This window comes from Microcaecilia unicolor, chromosome 2, assembly GCF_901765095.1.
Source record: "Microcaecilia unicolor chromosome 2, aMicUni1.1, whole genome shotgun sequence".
In the NCBI taxonomy this organism is placed as follows: domain Eukaryota; kingdom Metazoa; phylum Chordata; class Amphibia; order Gymnophiona; family Siphonopidae; genus Microcaecilia; species Microcaecilia unicolor.
The window spans coordinates 288,880,020-288,898,981 of NC_044032.1; the positions used below are offsets into that span (position 1 = coordinate 288,880,020).

The 18,962-nt window shown below is 47.5% G+C and overlaps 1 protein-coding gene and 1 long non-coding RNA gene across 2 annotated transcripts in view; one reads left to right on the forward strand and one right to left on the reverse strand.

Moving 5' to 3' along the window:
* WDR45 (WD repeat domain 45) overlaps positions 1-9,845 on the forward strand; it is a 26,356-nt gene extending 16,511 nt beyond the window's left edge. Inside the window, exons 7-10 of the mRNA XM_030194248.1 lie at positions 4,945-5,153; positions 8,168-8,269; positions 8,373-8,518; positions 8,695-9,845. Coding sequence (XP_030050108.1) covers positions 4,945-5,153; positions 8,168-8,269; positions 8,373-8,518; positions 8,695-8,804 — 567 coding nt within the window. The 3' untranslated portion in view covers positions 8,805-9,845. The remainder of the gene's footprint in view (positions 1-4,944; positions 5,154-8,167; positions 8,270-8,372; positions 8,519-8,694) is intronic.
* Positions 8,916-16,350, reverse strand: LOC115463589. The gene is made up of 2 exons (XR_003941039.1): positions 15,834-16,350; positions 8,916-9,987 (listed from the first exon to the last, which is right to left on the reverse strand). It is a non-coding gene; the product is annotated as an uncharacterized LOC115463589 (long non-coding RNA).
* Positions 16,351-18,962: the final 2,612 nt, after the last annotated feature.

The window sequence follows — 18,962 nt, forward strand, 5'->3', positions numbered from 1 at the left end:
CCTAGGGTGCCCCACTGCTCTGTTGGAATGTCTGTGTGGCCAGTCTACTAAGAATGCTGGGCCCCCCCCCCATACATCCCAGTGGCTTGATATTGAATTTTTTTTTCCAAAAATAGTCCTAAAAGATAGACGCACTGAGCACAACATTATCTAGCAAATAGCCATTTTCAACAAAGAAAAAGATAGACATTTTTCAGGTTCAGAAATGGCCATGTTTGCTACTGAATTTTTGGACATTTTTCTGCAAAGGACTAGATTCTATATATCACGCCTAAAAATTCAGCACTGAAATGAAATTACGTTCATTCTATAAAGTATGCCTTAATTTAGGCATGCTTTGTAGAATAAGCCTAAATTTTCACACAGACTATGCCGAGCACCAGTCCACATAACTACATTTAGTCACGGTCAGTTACGCCATATAAAACCTGGTGTAAATGCCGACGCCTAAATTAGGTGCGAACCTGGTGTATTCTATAATAATGTGCATAGAGTTTAGAAAAGCCCACAACCTGCCATTCCACTCCCATGACTATGCCCCCTTTTTAACTATGTGTCTTAGAATATGCTTAGCAAGTAGTGCACGTAAATTCTAATTAGTGCTGATAATTGCATGTTAACATACTACTACTACTACTTAACATTTCTAGAGCGCTACTAGGGTTACGCAGCGCTGTACAGTTTAACAAAGAAGGACAGTCCCTACTTGAAGGAGCTTACAATCTAAAGGACGAAATGTCAAGTTGGGGCAGTCAAGATTTCCTGAATAGAGGTGTAGTGGTTAGGTGCCGAAGGCGACATTGAAGAGGTGGGCTTTGAGCAAGGATCAGTGCTGATTAGTTTGTTAACCACTTAGGTTATGCTCATCATCGTGGAATACGCTTCAATTTCTGCCCGAAAATCTTGGTGCGATGTATAGAATTTGGGGGAAAACATCCAAAGTCAGATTTAGATGTCATATTAAAAATGCCCCTTCACGTAACTTTGTAAGTCTATGTGCTTTGAAAATGAACATCAGTATATTCTGTTATTTAATATATTATTTTATAAAAGAGAAGGGGGTATAAAAGGAAGGGTGGGCAGGAAATAGAGGGAATGGAGAGGAGGGAAATGAGAAAATGGAGGGAGAAGGGGGGCAGTGTGGGGGAATAAAAATGTTTTTTGGTTTTTTTATCAATTATTACAGGAATGGTTTCAAATCTTATTCCTGATTAATACTTTTAAGCACCCTTTCTCCATCCCCATAACCCCTCTCTTTTTGTAACATAATAATATAAAAGCTGTGTTATGTGTTTACTCAGATTCCTTTTGTCTAATATTACAAGATCAGAAACCATTTAGTGTGACATATAAGCAATAGTAGGGGAAATCAGGAGGGGGAAACCTTTTTCACATCACTGCACAAAACTGGTGCAAGGTTCTGGCCAAGGACTTTCACTGTGGTGGTTGGATTACAGTAAGATAGGACGATCTGGAAAACGGAACGAAGAGTGAGGTGATTAAACTTGCAGATGACACAAAACTATTCAAAGTTGTCAAAACACATGCGGATTTTAAAAAATTGCAGGATGACCTTAGAAAACTGGAAGACTGTGCATCCAAATGGCAGATGAAATTTAATGTGGACAAATGCAAAGTGATGCACATTGGGAAGAATAATCTGAATCATAGTTATCTGATGCTAGGGTCCACTTTAGGTCAGCACTCAAGAAGACCTAGGTGTCATTGTAGTCAATACGCTGAAATCTGCCTGGTGTGCCGCGGTGGCCAAAAATCAAGCAGGATGCTAGGAATTATTAGGAAGGGGATGCAAAATAATACCAAGAATATTATAACGCCTCTGTATCACTCCATGGTGAAACCTCACCTTGAGTATTGCACAATTCTGGTCACCGTATCTCAAAAAAAATATAGCGGAATTAGAAATGGTTCAAAGAAGAGCGACCAAAATGATAAAAGGGGTGAACTTATCCCATATGCGGAAAGGTTAAAGAGGTTAAGTATCTTCAGCTTAGAAAAGATATGGCTGAAGGTGTTGTTTAGGTGGTACCTGACGCCTGAACGCCTTCTGCGCATATACCCAGCTATGTCGGGATTGTGCTGGAGGGGTTGTGGAGTTAGAGGCACAATGGGGCATGTATGGTGGATATGTGTGAAAATTAGGGCTTTTTGGAAATCGATCCGTAGCAGGTTGCAGCGGTGGTTGGGAGGCCTGATACCAGGGAAACCTGCCTTTTTTCTGTTCTCTGCTAAAGCGGAGGGCTTCACCCCCGATCAGCAAACTCTGTTGCGGTATGCTACTTGCACAGCAAGAGTTGTAGTAGCCTCATGTTGGAAACAATCCTTGACTCCGCCGATAGAGAGGTGGCTTCAAAAGTTGAGGCATGTAAGCGAGATGGAGAGGCTACTAGCAGAGAGGCACAATCAATTGAACAAGTGGCGTATGATCTGGGAAACTGTTGTCCTCCATGTATAAATTCCAATGTCACCAAAGGTACCAACAGCACAAGTCCTGGGACGGAGGGGTTAGGGAGGGGGGAGTGGGAGGGAGGAAAAAGGACCAAAATAAGTTTATAAAATATTGAAGTCCTAAAATGTCCACACTGAACAGTTAGAGAAATAATGTTGTGTATTAAGTTGTGATGAGTGCATTGTACTGGGCCGTTTGTTGTCTCTTGATATTTTGTATTAACTGTTAATAAAGACTTCATTCAAACAAAAAAAAAAAGAAAAGATATGGCTGAGAGAGGATGTGATTCAGGTCTATAAAATTCTGAGTGGTGTAGAATGGGTAGAAGTGAATTGATTTTTCACTCTTTCAAAAAAATACAAAGACCAAGGGACACACAATGAAATTACATGGAAATACTTTGAAGACAAATAGGAAGAACTATTTTTTCACTCAAAGAATAGTTAAGCTCTGGAACTCCCTTCCGGAGGATGTGGTAACTTGTTAGCGTATCTGGGTTTAAAAAAAGTTTGGGACAAGTTCTTGGAGAAAAAGTCCATAGTCTGTTATCTCCATCTCTGGCCGTCTTCAAATCTAAGCTAAAAGCCCACCTTTTTGATGCTGCTTTTAACTCCTAACCCTTATTCACTTGTTCAGAACCCTTATTTTATCATCCTCATTTTAATATTCCCTTATCTCTTGTTTGTCTGTCCTAATTAGATTGTAAGCTCTGTCGAGCAGGGATTGGCTCTTCATGTTCAAGTGTACAGCGCTGCGTACGTCTAGTAGCGCTTTAGAAATGATAAGTAGTAGTAGTAGTGTTATTGAGATGGACATGGGGGAAGCCACTGCTTGCCTCAGGATTGGTAGCATGGAATGTTTCTACTAATTGGGTTTCTGACAGATACTTGTCACCTCGATTGGCCACTGTTGGAAGTAGGTTACTGGGCTAGGTGGCCCATTGGTCTGACCTAGTATGGCTATTCTTATGATGTTAAATATAAAAGAAGGGAAAAATGCCCAGATAGTTGTGAATGAAGGCTGATGGCAACAGGCAGCAGGATGTCAGGCCTTGATTGAACTGCAAAGTCTCAAAAAAGGCTTACAAAACAGGTGGAAACTTACATCTAAGGGACGAAGCTCACTCCTTTCGCAGTAGTTTAAGGCAGTTTAACATTCACAGTAGGTTCTGTCCTGTCCCCAGAGGGCTTACAGTCTAAGTTTGTGCTTGAGGTAATGGATGGTTAATGACTTGCTGAAGATCACAAGGAACAGCAGTGAAATTTGACCTAAGATTCGCTGGTTCTCAGCCACTGCTCTGATCATCTATGTAACTTTGTAAGTATGTGCTTTGAAAATGAGCCTCAAAATCACACACTATATGAGCAGTCTCATATTCATGGTAAAGCCTGAAAGTCTGGTAATGTACAATGTGATGGAACAGGGATTTTGGGTTATGTATGTTAATCCTGTTGCTTTTAATTTAAGGTAGTAAACAGACATAAATATGAAGTGGAGGAGAAATGGCTAGAAACGGAGAGGGGGGGGGGGGGGGGCAACCACAGTGCTTTGAGGGTCACTACCCAGTCAGGTTTTCAAGATTTTCACAATGTAGCAAATCAATCTCATGCATATTCATTGTGGAAATCTTGAAAACTCGACTGGTGGCTCTCGACCGTGGTTGCCCACCCCTGAGCTAGAAGATAGCAAAGCTCCTGACTGGTCTATCCTTCGTAAAGAACTTTACCAAAAATTGGGGATGTAGAGAAAACCAGTAAACAATATAACAAGAAAAGAGGATTTCTCCAGAATTTCCAAAAGGGCACACAGCAAATATATTCCAAAGATTGTTTGTTCAAATTCATCAAGAAATAGCACAATATCATCATTTATATCCAAAAATATAATGGAGCTCACAAAACAGATCCAAAATTCTGATGAATCTTCAAAGCGCCTATTTAAGCCATAATAATGAGCATGCCAAACTTCACTTCATGCTGGGTCCCGTTGGAAAAGATTAGTTTCGCCAGCTTATACAGCTTCATCAGGGTCAAATATATTATAGGCATCAAATTTAGAAAACCTGTGCATGGCTCGGAGACCACATCTCCAAAATGGTGCTGACCCTGGTGAAGCTGTATAAGCTGGCTTAAATAGGCGCTTTGAAAATTCATCAGAATTTTGGATCTGCTTTGTGAGCTCCATTATATTTTTGGACATATTTTTTTATATAAATTTTGATATTATGCTATTTCTTGAAGAATTTGAATAAACAATCTTTGGAATATATTTGCTGTGTGCACTTTTGGAAATTTCTGGAGAAACTCTTTTATTGGTCTATCCTTCACCATTACAACTGATAACTCAGAAGTCCACACTGCCAACAGGACTGACGTATTGAACCTCAAATCCCTGTGTTACGCCTGGTACTAGTTGAACTGTGCTAACAGAGACATTGAGTTGTCTTCACAAATACATTGCCTCTTGTCCTACAGGATCTGTCTAACACAAAGCCTGGTACCTCCTCTGCTCCCTTTACAATTAATGCTCACCAGAGTGAAATTGCTTGCATCGCCCTCAACCAGCAGGGAACCGTGGTGGCATCGGCCTCTAAGAAGGGCACCTTAATCCGTCTGTTTGACACGCAGACCAAGGAGAAGCTGGTGGAGCTGAGAAGAGGAACAGACCCTGCCACACTGTACTGGTGAGAAAGAGACCTACCAGAGGAGATGAAAGCAAGTGAGGTATAGATTGAATAGGGATGGGGAGCAGATGAAGAGCAAGAGAGAGAACTCTCTGAACAGTGCTGGAACCAGATTTTGATTTTTTGCACCGAGGGCAGATACTCGGAATCCCATCCCCTCTCCACCTTGATCTACCAGTGGTGCTTGAGCATAGTACAGTACAGCCTCGATTATCTGGCCTTTGCTAGTTCAACTATCCAGCTTATCCAACAGACCCCCTGGTGATGTCATTACATTTATTTGTATTAAAAATCTTTGTCTTAGAACAATTTTGAAAGTCGGGAACTCTATGCATTCGTTTATACATTGTTTGATGGGTTTATGCAGTGTTTTCCATATTATCAGACTTTTCACTTATCCAACAACAGGTCGATCCTGTTTACATCGGATAATTGAGACTTTGGTTGAGGTACAGCTGTTCTTCTGGTAGCAATGGCTCCAGTACAGCACCATTCTGTAACCCCTCCCTTCCAGCATTACCCTTGTTCTCGCCACCTATTCCTTGCCCTCCACCTCCCTCTTGCTTTCCCAAACATTCCTCATCCTTCCCCTACATTCCTTGTCTTGCAGCATCCTTTCTCTCTGTCCCTTCCAGCCTCTGCCCATAGCCTATGTCTCACTCTTCAGTATCAGTGATACGAACTCTCTCCATTACCAATATGCTTTTGTAAAAAAAATATTTAAAAAGCCGCTCACTATATATAACCTGGTCCCATAATAGCACTACCTCCTAAACTCAAACAGCAGCAGTTCGCAACATTTAGACATCTGCTGTTTGTGAAAACAAAAGAAGCCAGATTGCCAACAGATCCCTGCATAAATAGAAATTAAGTGCTAATGAAACTCTGAAGTTTGGAGAGACATATATACACACACATACCCACAGAAATATGCAATTAAAAACAGGGCTGTGGAATCCAATTTTAGGTGGAATCGGAGTTGGTAAAAATACTGATGCCGACTCCAGCTTCAAATAAAAACATGTTCAGGGTCTTCGTTAAAATTTCAAATAAATATATTTTTATGGTCTATTAGTCTTAGTTTTTTTACATAAAGAAATATCTTATGTTTCTGTGATTAATCAAATAAGATTTACTGTATATAGTAAGATTCAGATTGGACAATAGAAAAATAGTGGAGTCTGAGTTAGTCGGAGTTGAAGGTTTGGTGTACCTACTCCATGGTTGTGGTCAAAACCTGAGGGTTTTTTTTGTTTGTTTTAGTTTTGCTCTGTCCATACCAACATCTCCCCCTCCTTTCCAATTCCCTGCAGACAAGGAGGGGTTGGATTAGGGAGCAAGTGGTGATTCTTTACTCTGCAGTGTTACCCCTCCCAACCCTGAATGACAGGAGAAGAGGGACTGACAGCAGAATGGTTTTTCTTTGCATAACATTAACAGGAAAGAAAACAAAGACTTTCCCAACACTTCTAATAAAAGAATCCCTCCCACCAAACCTCTCCAACCTAGTTTGGGCATAAAACAAGAGTGATGCCTATTCCAAACTGGCACCACTAATTTGTAATGGGCCGATGCGCAGACATCCCATGGTAAAGCCAACAGTGCAGAATCCATACCGCTGAAACAGCACAGAACTTGCCAATGTTCAAAGGAAATGGTATTCAAATTATATGCACGCTGCAAAAGCAAGGGGGGAACGTGCTTAGTATGCGCCTGGCAAACCTGAAAGTGAAGCACAGAATAGTGCCTGTTTTCTGTGCCTTTAAATATAAGCATCTTTTTTTTTTATTCAGTTTTATTGATAATAATCAACAGCACAAGCAACTGGTCAATAAATAAACATCTACAATGAGTAACAACCTCCTCCTCCCCCAACCCAAACACTCTTCCATGGGGTCTCTATAAACAGAGTTGTCCAGTGCAGCTTCAGGGAAAAAGAAGGGGATCCAGAATAGTCATTGGTCTTAAAAATTTGGATTAGATTTCTACATACAATAACAAATCTTTTTTTTACTTGGAAAGCTTATATTTAAGTGCAGGAAGCAAGAGCCAATGTGTGTTTTCACTTTCGGGTTTGCTCTGACTCGCACATATTTTTCTCTCACTACCAGTGCTTAGGGGCTTGCAAGGTCTTTCTTCTGCTTCCAAATTAAATTAAAAAATGGAAGATTTTAAAGAAAGGGTATTTGAAGAAAGGATTTCTCATGATTCTATAATGCATGCTTCTAGCATGTGTTAGGTTTTCAGCGGTAAGGCGGCTTTGTTTTGTGTGCTGTTCTCTGAGCATTGGGAGGGAATAGGAAATGACCTCATTAACATCTGTTTGACTACATTTGCATGCTATCTAGTGTGCATTTTATGCTCATTAACACTGGCGCTAATCGCCTCTAGCACTGGCCTTACATTTTGAGCACTGGCCCATAAGTCAGCAGCATAGGTGGCAGAAACAAGTGGGCATTGCTCCTGCCTCCCAATCAAGTGGGCTTGGGGGTACATGGAAGGGAGAGGGTGTTCAGGGCCCACTTGGGCCAACAGGGATTCCTTTTTGGGGGGAGGGAGGGGTTCAGGGGTCACCAAGGTCATCAGATGGCCTTTTTGCACCTGCATTAGAATCTTTACTGCAGCCCTGGACTGGAGAAAAGATTCAGCACATTTTTTTGGTTTACATCAGAAGTGATTTCAGCTTCATACAAGTTTGTGTTTTGGATACTGATTATACTAGCCTTTTAGCATGGTGGCTTACTGACGAACCAGAAATAAACTGCCTTATTAAAGGATAGCACAGCTTATTACATCAGCCCCTCTGTGTTCATTTAATGGGCTCCCTGCTCTACATAGCTAACCTTGGCCCTGCTAATGATGCCTGCCCTTGGACCCTGGGCAACCATCACCCCATCCCAACTCTGTCTCCGACAGTATAGGAAGAGGAATCTTAAATAGAAGCTCTGACCCCCCCCCCCCCCCCCCCCCCCCACAATGGCTCTACTTATCATTTCTTTTACTTCTTTCACTAGCATCAATTTTAGCCATGACTCCTCCTTCCTCTGCGCTTCCAGTGACAAAGGGACTGTCCACATCTTTGCTCTGAAGGATACCAAACTGAACCGTCGCTCAGCGTGAGTGTATACTCTGCAGCATGAGTACATTTCTGCATGTGTATATGTATATAATATATATATATGGACTCTGAGGGTCCTAAGTCTGTGTTTCTTACTGCAGCCTGGCACGAGTCGGTAAGGTGGGGCCTATGATTGGCCAGTATGTGGATTCACAGTGGAGTCTGGCTAGTTTTACTGTACCTGCAGAGTCTGCCTGTATCTGCGCCTTTGGCAAAAACACTTCAAAGAATGTCAATTCTGTCATTGGTAAGAACTACAGCACCTGCCAGGTCCCTGTGCACCTCAAGACCTCTCCCTCTTTCTCTACTCCTACCACTTCTCTCTAGGGTCCTCATCTTGTCCTGAAGCTTATGGTCTTTATCGTTGGGTTTTCTGCTGCTTCCCATTGTTCCTGACATATTTCTCTCTCTCTTTTCTTGCAGCAATCTGTGTTGATGGTACTTTTCATAAGTATGTGTTCACTCCGGATGGGAACTGTAACCGTGAAGCTTTTGATGTCTATTTGGACATTTGCGATGATGATGACTTTTAACTCCTGAGCTTTGGCTGTGTAGCGACATGATCCCTGCAGCATTGCACTGAATGTACACTTGCGGCTCAGCTCCTGTGGTACAAAGGAAGGACTGCTGGATGTTGGGGGGTTTTTGTTGTTGTTTTTTTGCACCGCTGCATTGATCCAGGGACATTTTAAGGGGAGCAGAAATCCACTATAATCCAACAAAAAGTGAGATATGCAGTCCTATCACAGGGTATGGAACAAGACTTTCTCAAACAGCTGTGCATTCGCAACACTGAGCCTAGTTGGGCTGTAGGGCTAGGAGCTTCCAAACACATCTACCTGCACAGAGCTGAAAAAAGTGAAAGTGATGCCACTTCAGTTGCATGAGCACTTTCATCTTTTCTGATGTCTGGAAAACATGTTGCCTAGTGTTAACTGCACTTTAGCGGTGGCATCATGCTAATAAAGCCTTAGGCTGGGTTAGTGGGTGTTACTTTCAGTCTGGGAATGCTGATAGGGGACATCCCAGGTGCCTTTTTCAGCAAAACCCAGCCACAGAGAAAGGGAATAAACTTTTTAAAAATCAGTTTCACAAATATGAATAGTGTTGCTCTTCTGTGCATTCTGAGAATTGCATGTATAGGATTTGGGATTCTACATTTAATTCCTTGATGTTGCAAAACTCAGCTCATTACAAATTGGTAAGGCCCTTCCCTAGAGGACTTACAATCTAAGTTTTGTACAATCTCCTACTGGAAACATTATACAAATGTCATTCAAGTTGTGCTTTCCTGCGATGGAAAGAGAGAAGCATTGATAAAACTGACTTGGAATGAATCGCTCTTGAGGATACTATAAATGTGACACCCTCCTGTAACTGGAAAGGAGAACTCCATGTAATCTTGGCGTAGACAATTATAACAGAAAAGATAAGGTATCCTGTAACCAGAGACAGTCCTGAACATCTCCAGAACCTAGGAATTTGTGTTTTGTCTTAATTTTTGCCTATTACTCAATCAGTTATTTTAGCAGCTTATGTACAAGTTGTTATGCCAATAAAGTTATTGAATGGAATGAGAGATTACCAGCTTTTGGAAGAAAATGGAAAATGTGACTAAATGATTAGTAAATGCTCCATTCCTTAGCAACCCTCCAGACCAGTCAAGACGCTTAGGTTATGTATGCCTACCAACAGAGGGAGACTGAGAACAACTGACTTCCATATCATCATGCTGATCAATCCATAGACTGGTGGGTTGTGTCCATCTACCAGCAGGTGGAGATAGAGAGCAATCCTTTTGCCTCCCTATATGTGGTCATGTGCTGCCGGAAACTCCCCAGTATGTTCTCTATCTCAGCAGGTGGTGGTCACACACAGCAGCAGCTCTGGCTAGGCCTCCAAGCCTAATTTTTAGGTTTTGTTGAGTGCCTGGGGTTGAGGGCTCTTCTTGAGCAAGTGCAAACCTGGTGGCGCCAGGTCCCTCCTTTTCTCCCCCCTCCTGCTGGCTCCGTTAAAAAAAAAAAAAAAAAAAATTTTGGACGTCCTTAAGGGCGTTTATTTCGACGTTTATTTAAACGTTTATTGCAGCTACTCACTGGGACACCAGGTCGTTACAGCTCGGAGCGAGAAGCAGGTAATTTTTACCTTTTTATAGCGGGCAGGGGGTTCCCGATTGATCTCCACGTGGCCTATGGCGTTGGAGGGCGAGGGCGCGAAGAATCGCTCCCCGGACCGCGTGTGCGCTTCTAGTGGGGATGCGGGGGTTTTAAAGTCTGATTCGCCCTTGTTGGGTGTCAGTTTGGAGGCCGGTCAGTGTCCCGGGTCTTCCTCCGGCACGGCGGTTTTTCCCGCCATAAACGCCCATCCCCCGCTGCTCTCCTCCGCCATCTTGGCCGGCCACTCTGCTCGGACGGCTTCTTCTTGGGCCGCCCTTGAGCTGGGAGACGTTCATGCCATGGCCGCCCTTGATTTGGGCGACGGCAAAAAAGCGGCTAAAGTTAAGCGCCGTTCTTCCCGCGCGGCTCCTTCGCGGAGTGTCGCGCCGGACGCCATCTTGGATGCGCAGCATGTTGCTCCCCCGCTCTTGCGAGCACCGGTTGAGGGTGCGTCTAGGGCTGTGGCCCAGGCTGCTGAAATACACAGTCTGGGGGGTTTCTCCCCCGAGTTTATTTTGCTACTGCATCAGGCTTTCCTTATGCAAAACGCTGCCCCTTCTCCCTTGTCCGATAACGGGGTTGAGGCCCCCGGAAGTAAACGCCCTCGGGTGGATTCCCAGGCCTTAGAGGACGCTGTTTCCTCTGATGTAGATGAGGGCAGCGTATCTGAGTTCTCCCAATGGTCCTTTGGGGATTCCTTGGAGGAGACGGATGCCCGCTCAGATGGAGCGGATGACCCCTCTGCAGCGCGGATCTTTCGCTCAGAGGATTTGCCCAACCTGTTACTGCAGGCCATGAGCATTTTGAAGATTTCCTCGCCAGAGGACGTCTCTCTCTCAGCCCCTGTTGGCTCTGCCATTATGCTGGGGACGAAGCGCCCGCCTAGAACCTTCCACGTGCATGATGCCATGCACACCTTAATTTCGGCTCAATGGGATGTCCCGGAAGCGAGCCTCAAAGTGGCTAGGGCTATGTCCCGCCTCTATCCTTTGCCTGAAAGTGAACGTGAGGCCTTTCTTTGGCCTACCGTGGATTCTTTAATCACTGCGGTGACTAAGAAGACGGCGTTGCCGGTGGAAGGTGGCACGGCCCTAAAGGACGCCCAAGACAGAAGATTGGAAGCGGCTTTAAGGTCGTCCTTCGAGGCGGCTGCCTTAAGTTTGCAGGCCTCAGTTTGCGGCTCCTATGCGGCCAGGGCGTGCCTGACGATGGTGCAGCGGGCTTCCCCCTTGGATCCTTTCTTGAGGGCTGACTGGCCGGCCCTGGAATGGGGCTTGGCTTATTTGGCAGACTTACTGTATGATGTCTTGAGAGCCTCGGCTAAAGGCATGGCTCAGACAGTCTCTGCGCGGCGCTGGCTTTGGCTGAAACATTGGTCTGCGGACCACGCCTCTAAGTCCCGCCTGGCTAAGTTGCCTTTTAAAGGCAAGCTGCTCTTTGGGGTCGAGCTGGATAAAATCGTGACCGATCTCGGCACGTCTAAGGGCAAGAGGTTACCAGAGGTCAGGGCTCGGGCCAGTGCTCACCCCGGTATCTCCAGAGGACGGTTTCAAGAAGCCCGTCGGTACCGCCCGGGCAAGTCGGGCTCCTCTGCCCCCTCTTCCTTCAAAAGGAACTTCTCCCCCAAGCAGCATTCCTTTCGCAGAGACCGCCGTCCCGGAGGTACGCCCTCCGGTCCTCCCCCAGGGTCTCGTACCCAATGACGGGGTCCTGGTCCATGGCCCAGTGCAGATTGGAGGACGCCTGTCCTCGTTTCTGGGCGAGTGGACCAAAGTAACTTCAGACGCTTGGGTGCTGGAAGTCATCAGAGACGACTACAAGTTAGAGTTCTGCCGACCCTTAAGAGACGGGTTTGTACTCTCTCCCTGCAAGTCTCCGGTCAAAGCTGTGGCAGTGCAGCAGACCTTGGACAACCTGATCCACCTGGGTGCGGTCGTTCCGGTGCCAGAAAATCAGACTGGCAAGGGACGTTACTCCATTTACTTTGTGGTACCAAAGAAAGGAGGTTCTGTCCGGCCTATCCTCGACCTCAAAGGGGTCAATCGGGCCTTGAAAGTGCGGCACTTTCGCATGGAGACTCTCCGCTCTGTTATAGCGGCAGTGAAGGCAGGAGAGTTCTTGGCTTCCTTGGACATCAAGGAAGCGTACCTGCATATTCCCATCTGGCCTCCTCATCAACGCTTTCTGCGTTTTGCAGTCCTGGGCCGACACTTCCAGTTCAGAGCCCTCCCTTTTGGGTTGGCTACTGCTCCGCGGACCTTCTCCAAAGTAATGGTGGTCATCGCGGCCTTCCTGCGAAAGGAAGGAGTACAAGTCCATCCTTATCTGGACGACTGGTTGATCCGAGCCCCCTCTTATGCAGAGTGCGGCAAAGCTGTGGACCGGGTGGTTGCTCTTTTGAGCTCCCTGGGGTGGATCATCAACTGGGAGAAGAGCCAGCTGCGCCCGACTCAGTCCCTGGAGTATCTGGGAGTTCGATTCGACACCCAAGTGGGCAGAGTGTTCCTGCCAGACAATCGGATTGTCAAGCTTCAGGCTCAGGTGGACCAGTTCCTAGTAGCCTCTCCTCTTCGGGCTTGGGACTATGTGCAGCTGTTGGGCTCTATGACGGCCACGATGGAAGTAGTGCCCTGGGCCAGGGCTCATATGAGACCACTACAACACTCTCTGCTGCAGCGCTGGACTCCGATGTCGGAGGATTATGCTGTGCGCCTTCCCTTGGACCCAGCAGTGCGCAAGGCGCTGAGCTGGTGGATGCAGACAGACAAGTTGTCTGCAGGAATGCCTCTGGTGACCCCGGAGTGGATTGTCGTCACGACGGACGCCTCTTTGTCGAGCTGGGGAGCCCACTGCTTGGGAAGGACAGCGCAGGGGCTCTGGTCTCCTGCAGAGGCAAAGTGGTCTATCAACCTCCTGGAACTCAGAGCCATTCGGTTGGCGCTTTTGGAGTTCATCCCGGTACTGGCGTTGAAGCCAGTACGGGTCCTGTCGGACAATGCCACGGCTGTGGCCTATGTCAACCGCCAGGGAGGTACCAAGAGCGCCCCTCTAGCCAAGGAGGCCATGAATCTATGCCAGTGGGCGGAAGCGAACCTGGAACAGCTGTCAGCGGCCCACATTGCCAGAGTCATGAATGTCAAGGCAGACTTTCTCAGTCGCCATACCTTGGAGCCCGGAGAGTGGCAGCTATCTGCTCAGGCGTTCTTGGACATCACGAAGCGCTGGGGCCAGCCGAGCCTAGATCTGATGGTGTCATCGGCCAATTGCCAAGTGCCGCGCTTTTTCAGCAGAGGACGGGACCCTCAATCCCTGGGAGTAGATGCTCTTCTCCAACAGTGGCCGACACAAGAGCTTCTCTATGTGTTCCCGCCCTGGCCCATGTTGGGCAGGGTGCTAGACCGGGTGGCAAAGCATCCGGGCCGGATAATCCTGGTGGGTCCGGACTGGCCCAGACGTCCCTGGTATGCGGACTTGATCAGGCTCTCAGTCGACGATCCTCTGCGGCTGCCAGTGGAGCAGGGCCTGTTACATCAGGGTCCCGTGGTGATGGAGGATCCCTCCCCCTTTGGCAGCGTCTGAGAAAGAAGGGCTTCTCAGACAAGGTCATCGCCACTATGCTGAGAGCGAGGAAGCGCTCTACTTCTACTGCTTACGCCAGGGTTTGGCGTATCTTTGCAGCGTGGTGTGAAGCAGGCTCACTTTCTCCCTTCACTGCTCCAATTTCTTCAGTGTTGGCGTTCCTGCAAGAAGGTCTGGAGAAAGGCCTGTCGCTCAGTTCCCTTAAAGTCCAGGTAGCGGCTCTGACTTGCTTCAGGGGCCGCCTGAAGGGTGTTTCCCTGGCTTCACAGCCAGATGTGGTGCGCTTTCTCAAGGGAGTTAATCACCTGCGCCCTCCTCTGCACTCAGTGGTGCCTGCGTGGAATCTCAACCTGGTGCTAAGAGCATTGCAGAAGCCGCCTTTTGAACCCTTGTCGAGGGCATCTCTGAAAGACCTGACGTTGAAAGCAGTCTTTTTGGTGGCTATCACTTCAGCCAGAAGAGTTTCCGAGCTCCAGGCACTCTCATGTAGAGAGCCTTTTCTGCAGTTCACTGAGGCAGGAGTGACTATTCGCACAGTGCCTTCCTTCCTGCCCAAGATTGTTTCTCGCTTCCATGTGAATCAGCAGCTCTGTCTCCCTTCCTTTCGTAGGGAGGACTACCCAGAGGAATACTCTGCTCTCAAATATCTGGATGTGAGACGTGTCATCATCAGATTCTTGGAAGTGACCAATGATTTCCGGAAATCGGATCATCTGTTTGTCGTGTTTGCAGGTCCTCGTAAGGGTCTGCAGGCTGCTAAGCCTACAGTGGCAAGATGGGTCAAGGAAGCCATTGCAGCGGCTTATGTGGCCGCGGGGAAGGTGCCGCCTATCCAGCTGAAGGCTCACTCCACTAGAGCTCAGGCGGCCTTGATGGCAGAGGCCGGGTCCGTCTCCTTGGAAGAGATTTGCAAGGCGGCAACTTGGGCTTCGGCCCATACCTTCTCCAGGCATTACCGCTTGACTGTGGCTGCTCGGGCGGAGGCCCGGTTTGGAGCTTCAGTGTTGCAGTCAGGGATTTCTATGTCCCGCCCTGGGTGAGTACTGCTTCGGTACATCCCACCAGTCTATGGATTGATCAGCATGATGATATGGAAGGTAAAATTATGTATCATACCTGATAATTTTCTTTCCATTAATCATAGCTGATCAATCCATAGCCCCTCCCAGATATCTGTACTGTTTATATTCTGGTTGCATTTCAGGTTCAAGTTTAGTCTTCAGTTCCTGTTCAGGAGGACTTCGTGTTCAAGTTTTTCAATGAATTCTTCAAGAGTTGAGACGAATTTGTGTTACAGTGAGCTGCTGCATTCCTCTCCCCTCCGTTTTACGGGGCTGGATTGAGACTTAAATTCTGCCGGCGCTCCCTCCCGCTTTGTGCGGCTGTAGGGCAGTTTTGTACCCCTCCCGCTTCGGCGGTGTTAGGGTCAGTCAGCTCCTCCCGCGGTTGCGGTTGCAGGATAAGCCAGATCCCCCCGCATCGGCGGGTGTGGTGTCCCTCCCCCGCTCCGCGGGGATGAGCTGGACGGATTCCCCTCCCCCACTTGTGTGGGGATGAGCTGGGTTAATTCCCCTCCCCCGTTTCGGCGGTGGTGAGCTGGGCAGAGTGTCCCTTTGTGGGTGTAATTCTCTAAGTGCTGAGTCCTGCGGATGGAGCTTGGATATCGACATACTGAGGAGTTTCCGGCAGCACATGACCACATATAGGGAGGCAAAAGGATTGCTCTCTATCTCCACCTGCTGGTAGATGGACACAACCCACCAGTCTATGGATTGATCAGCTATGATTAATGGAAAGAAAATTATCAGGTATGATACATAATTTTACCTTTAAATACTGTATAGCTCCCCTTTGCAAAACTCTAGCCAGCCAGTATTTCTCAGTCTCCCAGCAGAGGTGGAGGAACAGCCTGTGCAGTCTTATCGGTCTGGAAGACCCTAGAGAATTTTAGTTCTTTTTTTTTTTTTTCAACTGTACCTGTGTACTAGGTTTAAAAAAACAAAACAAGGAATAAACTGCTTCAGGGGTGTTGGTTCGTGGGGTGTTACACCTGGGTGGCTGGGTCCCTCCCCCTCCTCTGCCCTCCTTTTTGGGCTCCTGTGTGCCTCAGCTGCCGGATCTTCTGGGAGCCTTGAGTGCCCCTGGGCTGGTGAACTGTTCACAGTAACTCTTTTTAAAAGCAAAAATAAATAAAAATAATCTTCCGAGAAGGACTTTATTATCTGGAGCTCACTCAGGCAGTGCTTTGGGAGGGCAGCAGGCTGCACTGCTGATGCTTGTTCATTGAGGCGGATTTCGGCCTCTTGCAACTACACAGAATGCACTCAGTCTGCTGCCCCTCACTATCTTTCTACCCTCATCTCCCCTTACGTTCCCGCCCGTAACCTCCGTTCACAGGATAAATCCCTCCTCTCAGTACCCTTCTCCACCACCGCCAACTCCAGGCTCCGCTCATTCTGCCTCGCCTCACCCTATGCTTGGAACAACCTTCCTGAGCCCTTACGCCAAGCCCCCTCCCTGCCCGTCTTCAAGTCTTTGCTTAAAGCCCACCTCTTCAATGCTGCGTTCGGCACCTAACCCTTACCGTTCAGTGAATCCAGACTGCCCCAATTTGACTGCCCCTATCGGACCGACCGTTCACTTGTCTATTAGATTGTAAGCTCTTTGAGCAGGGACTGTCTCTCTTTGTTAAATTGTACAGCGCTGCGTAACCCTAGTAGTGCTCTAGAAATGTTAAGTAGTAGTAGTAGTAATAGTAGTAAGTTGCTTTGGTGCTACAGCTATGTGCATCCCAGTCTGGAGGCACCTGAAGCGCAGTGTAAATTATGTGGGGAGCTGAAGTCCGGTACGGAGCAGGCTTTAGTGCCGGAGCGGGGAGCCTCAGGGGAGTCTGTTGCAGCATCCTCCACTCCTATAAGCTCTTCAGTGGTGGTTTTGGGTTTCAGCAGGAACCGCCACCATTTTGCCTTCTTCCAGCGCTAATGTGGCTTTTCCATAGCTGATTCCTGAGGCATCTCTCATGGCCCTCTGTTGTCGATGCCTGCAGGGGGCGGGCATTGGCTTTCCTCCTGAATTTGTGTGGTCTCTTTATCGGGCCTGGAAGGCGGGAGAGACATTCCAGTTGGATCCTGTGGTGGAGGCCCCTGGTTCAGAGGCTGCAGAGAGGCCCAGAATGATTGAGCTGATATAGTGGAGGATCCCTCAGTCATCCTCTCAGAGGAGGAGGTTATTGACTTTGAGGGGGAGGACTCAGTGAAACGGGGTCTGGAGGATGAGGTGCTGGTTCCTGGGGAAGACCCTTCTGTTGTTATTCCATGGGACGAGCTGACGGATTTGATTTAGCAAGTGTCTTCCACTCTTAAATTTGAGCAGGAGGTTGGACCTGCAGAGAGGTGGACCCGCTGGTGAAGGGGATCCGACAGCCATCAAAGTCCTTCCATCTGAATCAGGGCCATGGTCATTTCTAGATGCCCCTTGTAAGATCACTCAGGCAATGGGCAAGTTGTGTCCTATTCCTGCGGCAAATAGGGAGACTTTCAAGCCTTCCACTGTAGATGCTCTGGTAACGGCAGTGACCAAAAAGACTACCATTCCAGTGAATGGTGGAGCGGTGCTCAGAGACCCTCAGGATAGGCGGATGGAGTCTCTTTTGAAGAGTAGATTTGATCTGTTGGCACTGGCTCTTCAGGCGTCCATCTGTGGAGGTCTCATGGCCAGAGCTTCCTTCAGTTAGGCCAAAAAAGTATTGGATGGTCCTCTGGACATGGAGGATTTAGTCCAAGAGGTGGCTACGCTAGAGATGGGAACATCGTTTTTGGCGGATGCTCTCTATGATTTGTTCAGGGCCTCAGCTAAGAATATGTCCCTGGTGGTTGTGGCCCATAGGGCGTTTTGGCTTCAGGGCTGGGCTGCTGATGCAGTGTCTAAGTCTAAGCTTGTCTCTCTTCCTTTCAAGGGCTCTATGCTCTTTGGGGAGGAGTTGGACAAGCTGGGTTTGTGGTTTTGGTGACAGTAAGATTCCTCGATTGCTTGAGGATAGGTCTAAGATAGGTGGCTGTGGGGTGTGCCGGGGGCATTTTTGAGACGCCAGATATTATTGTCCAGGATGATTTAGTGGTACTCAGCAGGGTCATTCTTTCCAGAGGATGCAGTCCTTTTCGGGGTAGCCGTCGAGGCTGTCGTAACTGAGGCCCGAGGGCGGACGGATCTTCTCAGGTCTCTCAATGAAGGTGTTGGGTCCAGCTTCTGGTGCCCCTGGGTGCTCTCTTGCGGGAGTTTTACCAGAGGTGGAACCAGGTGACGGAAGACCAATGGGTCTTGGAGGTGATTTGGGACCACCGTTCGAGCGTCCTATTCCAGATCTCTTTTTGGAGTCTCCCTGTTCCCGTCTGAAGGGGGGGGATCTGCGACACCCTTGACCATCTGATTCAGTTAAAGGCAGTGGTTCCCATTCTGGGCTGTTGCTCAATCTGTTTTGTGGTTCCCAAGAAGTAGGACTCCTTTCGGCCAATCTTAGATCTCAAACAGGTAAATAGTTTTCTTAAGGCTCCTTTCTGCATGGAAATGCTGCGGTTGGTGATTGCAGCGGTTTGAAAGGGCGAATTCCTCAGTTCTTTGGATCTCATGGAGGCGTATCTACACATCCCTTATAAGACAATCCCATCAGCATTTTCAGTTTTGCACTCTTCCCTTTGAGCTTGCGATGGTGCCTCGCACCTTTTCCAAAGTGATGGTGGTGGTGGCTGCAGCCCTTTGCAAGGAGGGGATCCTGGTCTATCCTTATATGGACAACTGTCTTAATCAGGCAAAATCTCTGCAGGAGAGCGAACAGGTGACGGTTCAGGTTGTGCAGTTTTTGGAGTCTCTGGGCTGGGCGGTGAACCTGATCAAGAGTCATCTTTGGCCCACTCAGTTCCTGGAGTATTTGGGAGTATGGTGTACAGCACTGCGTATGCC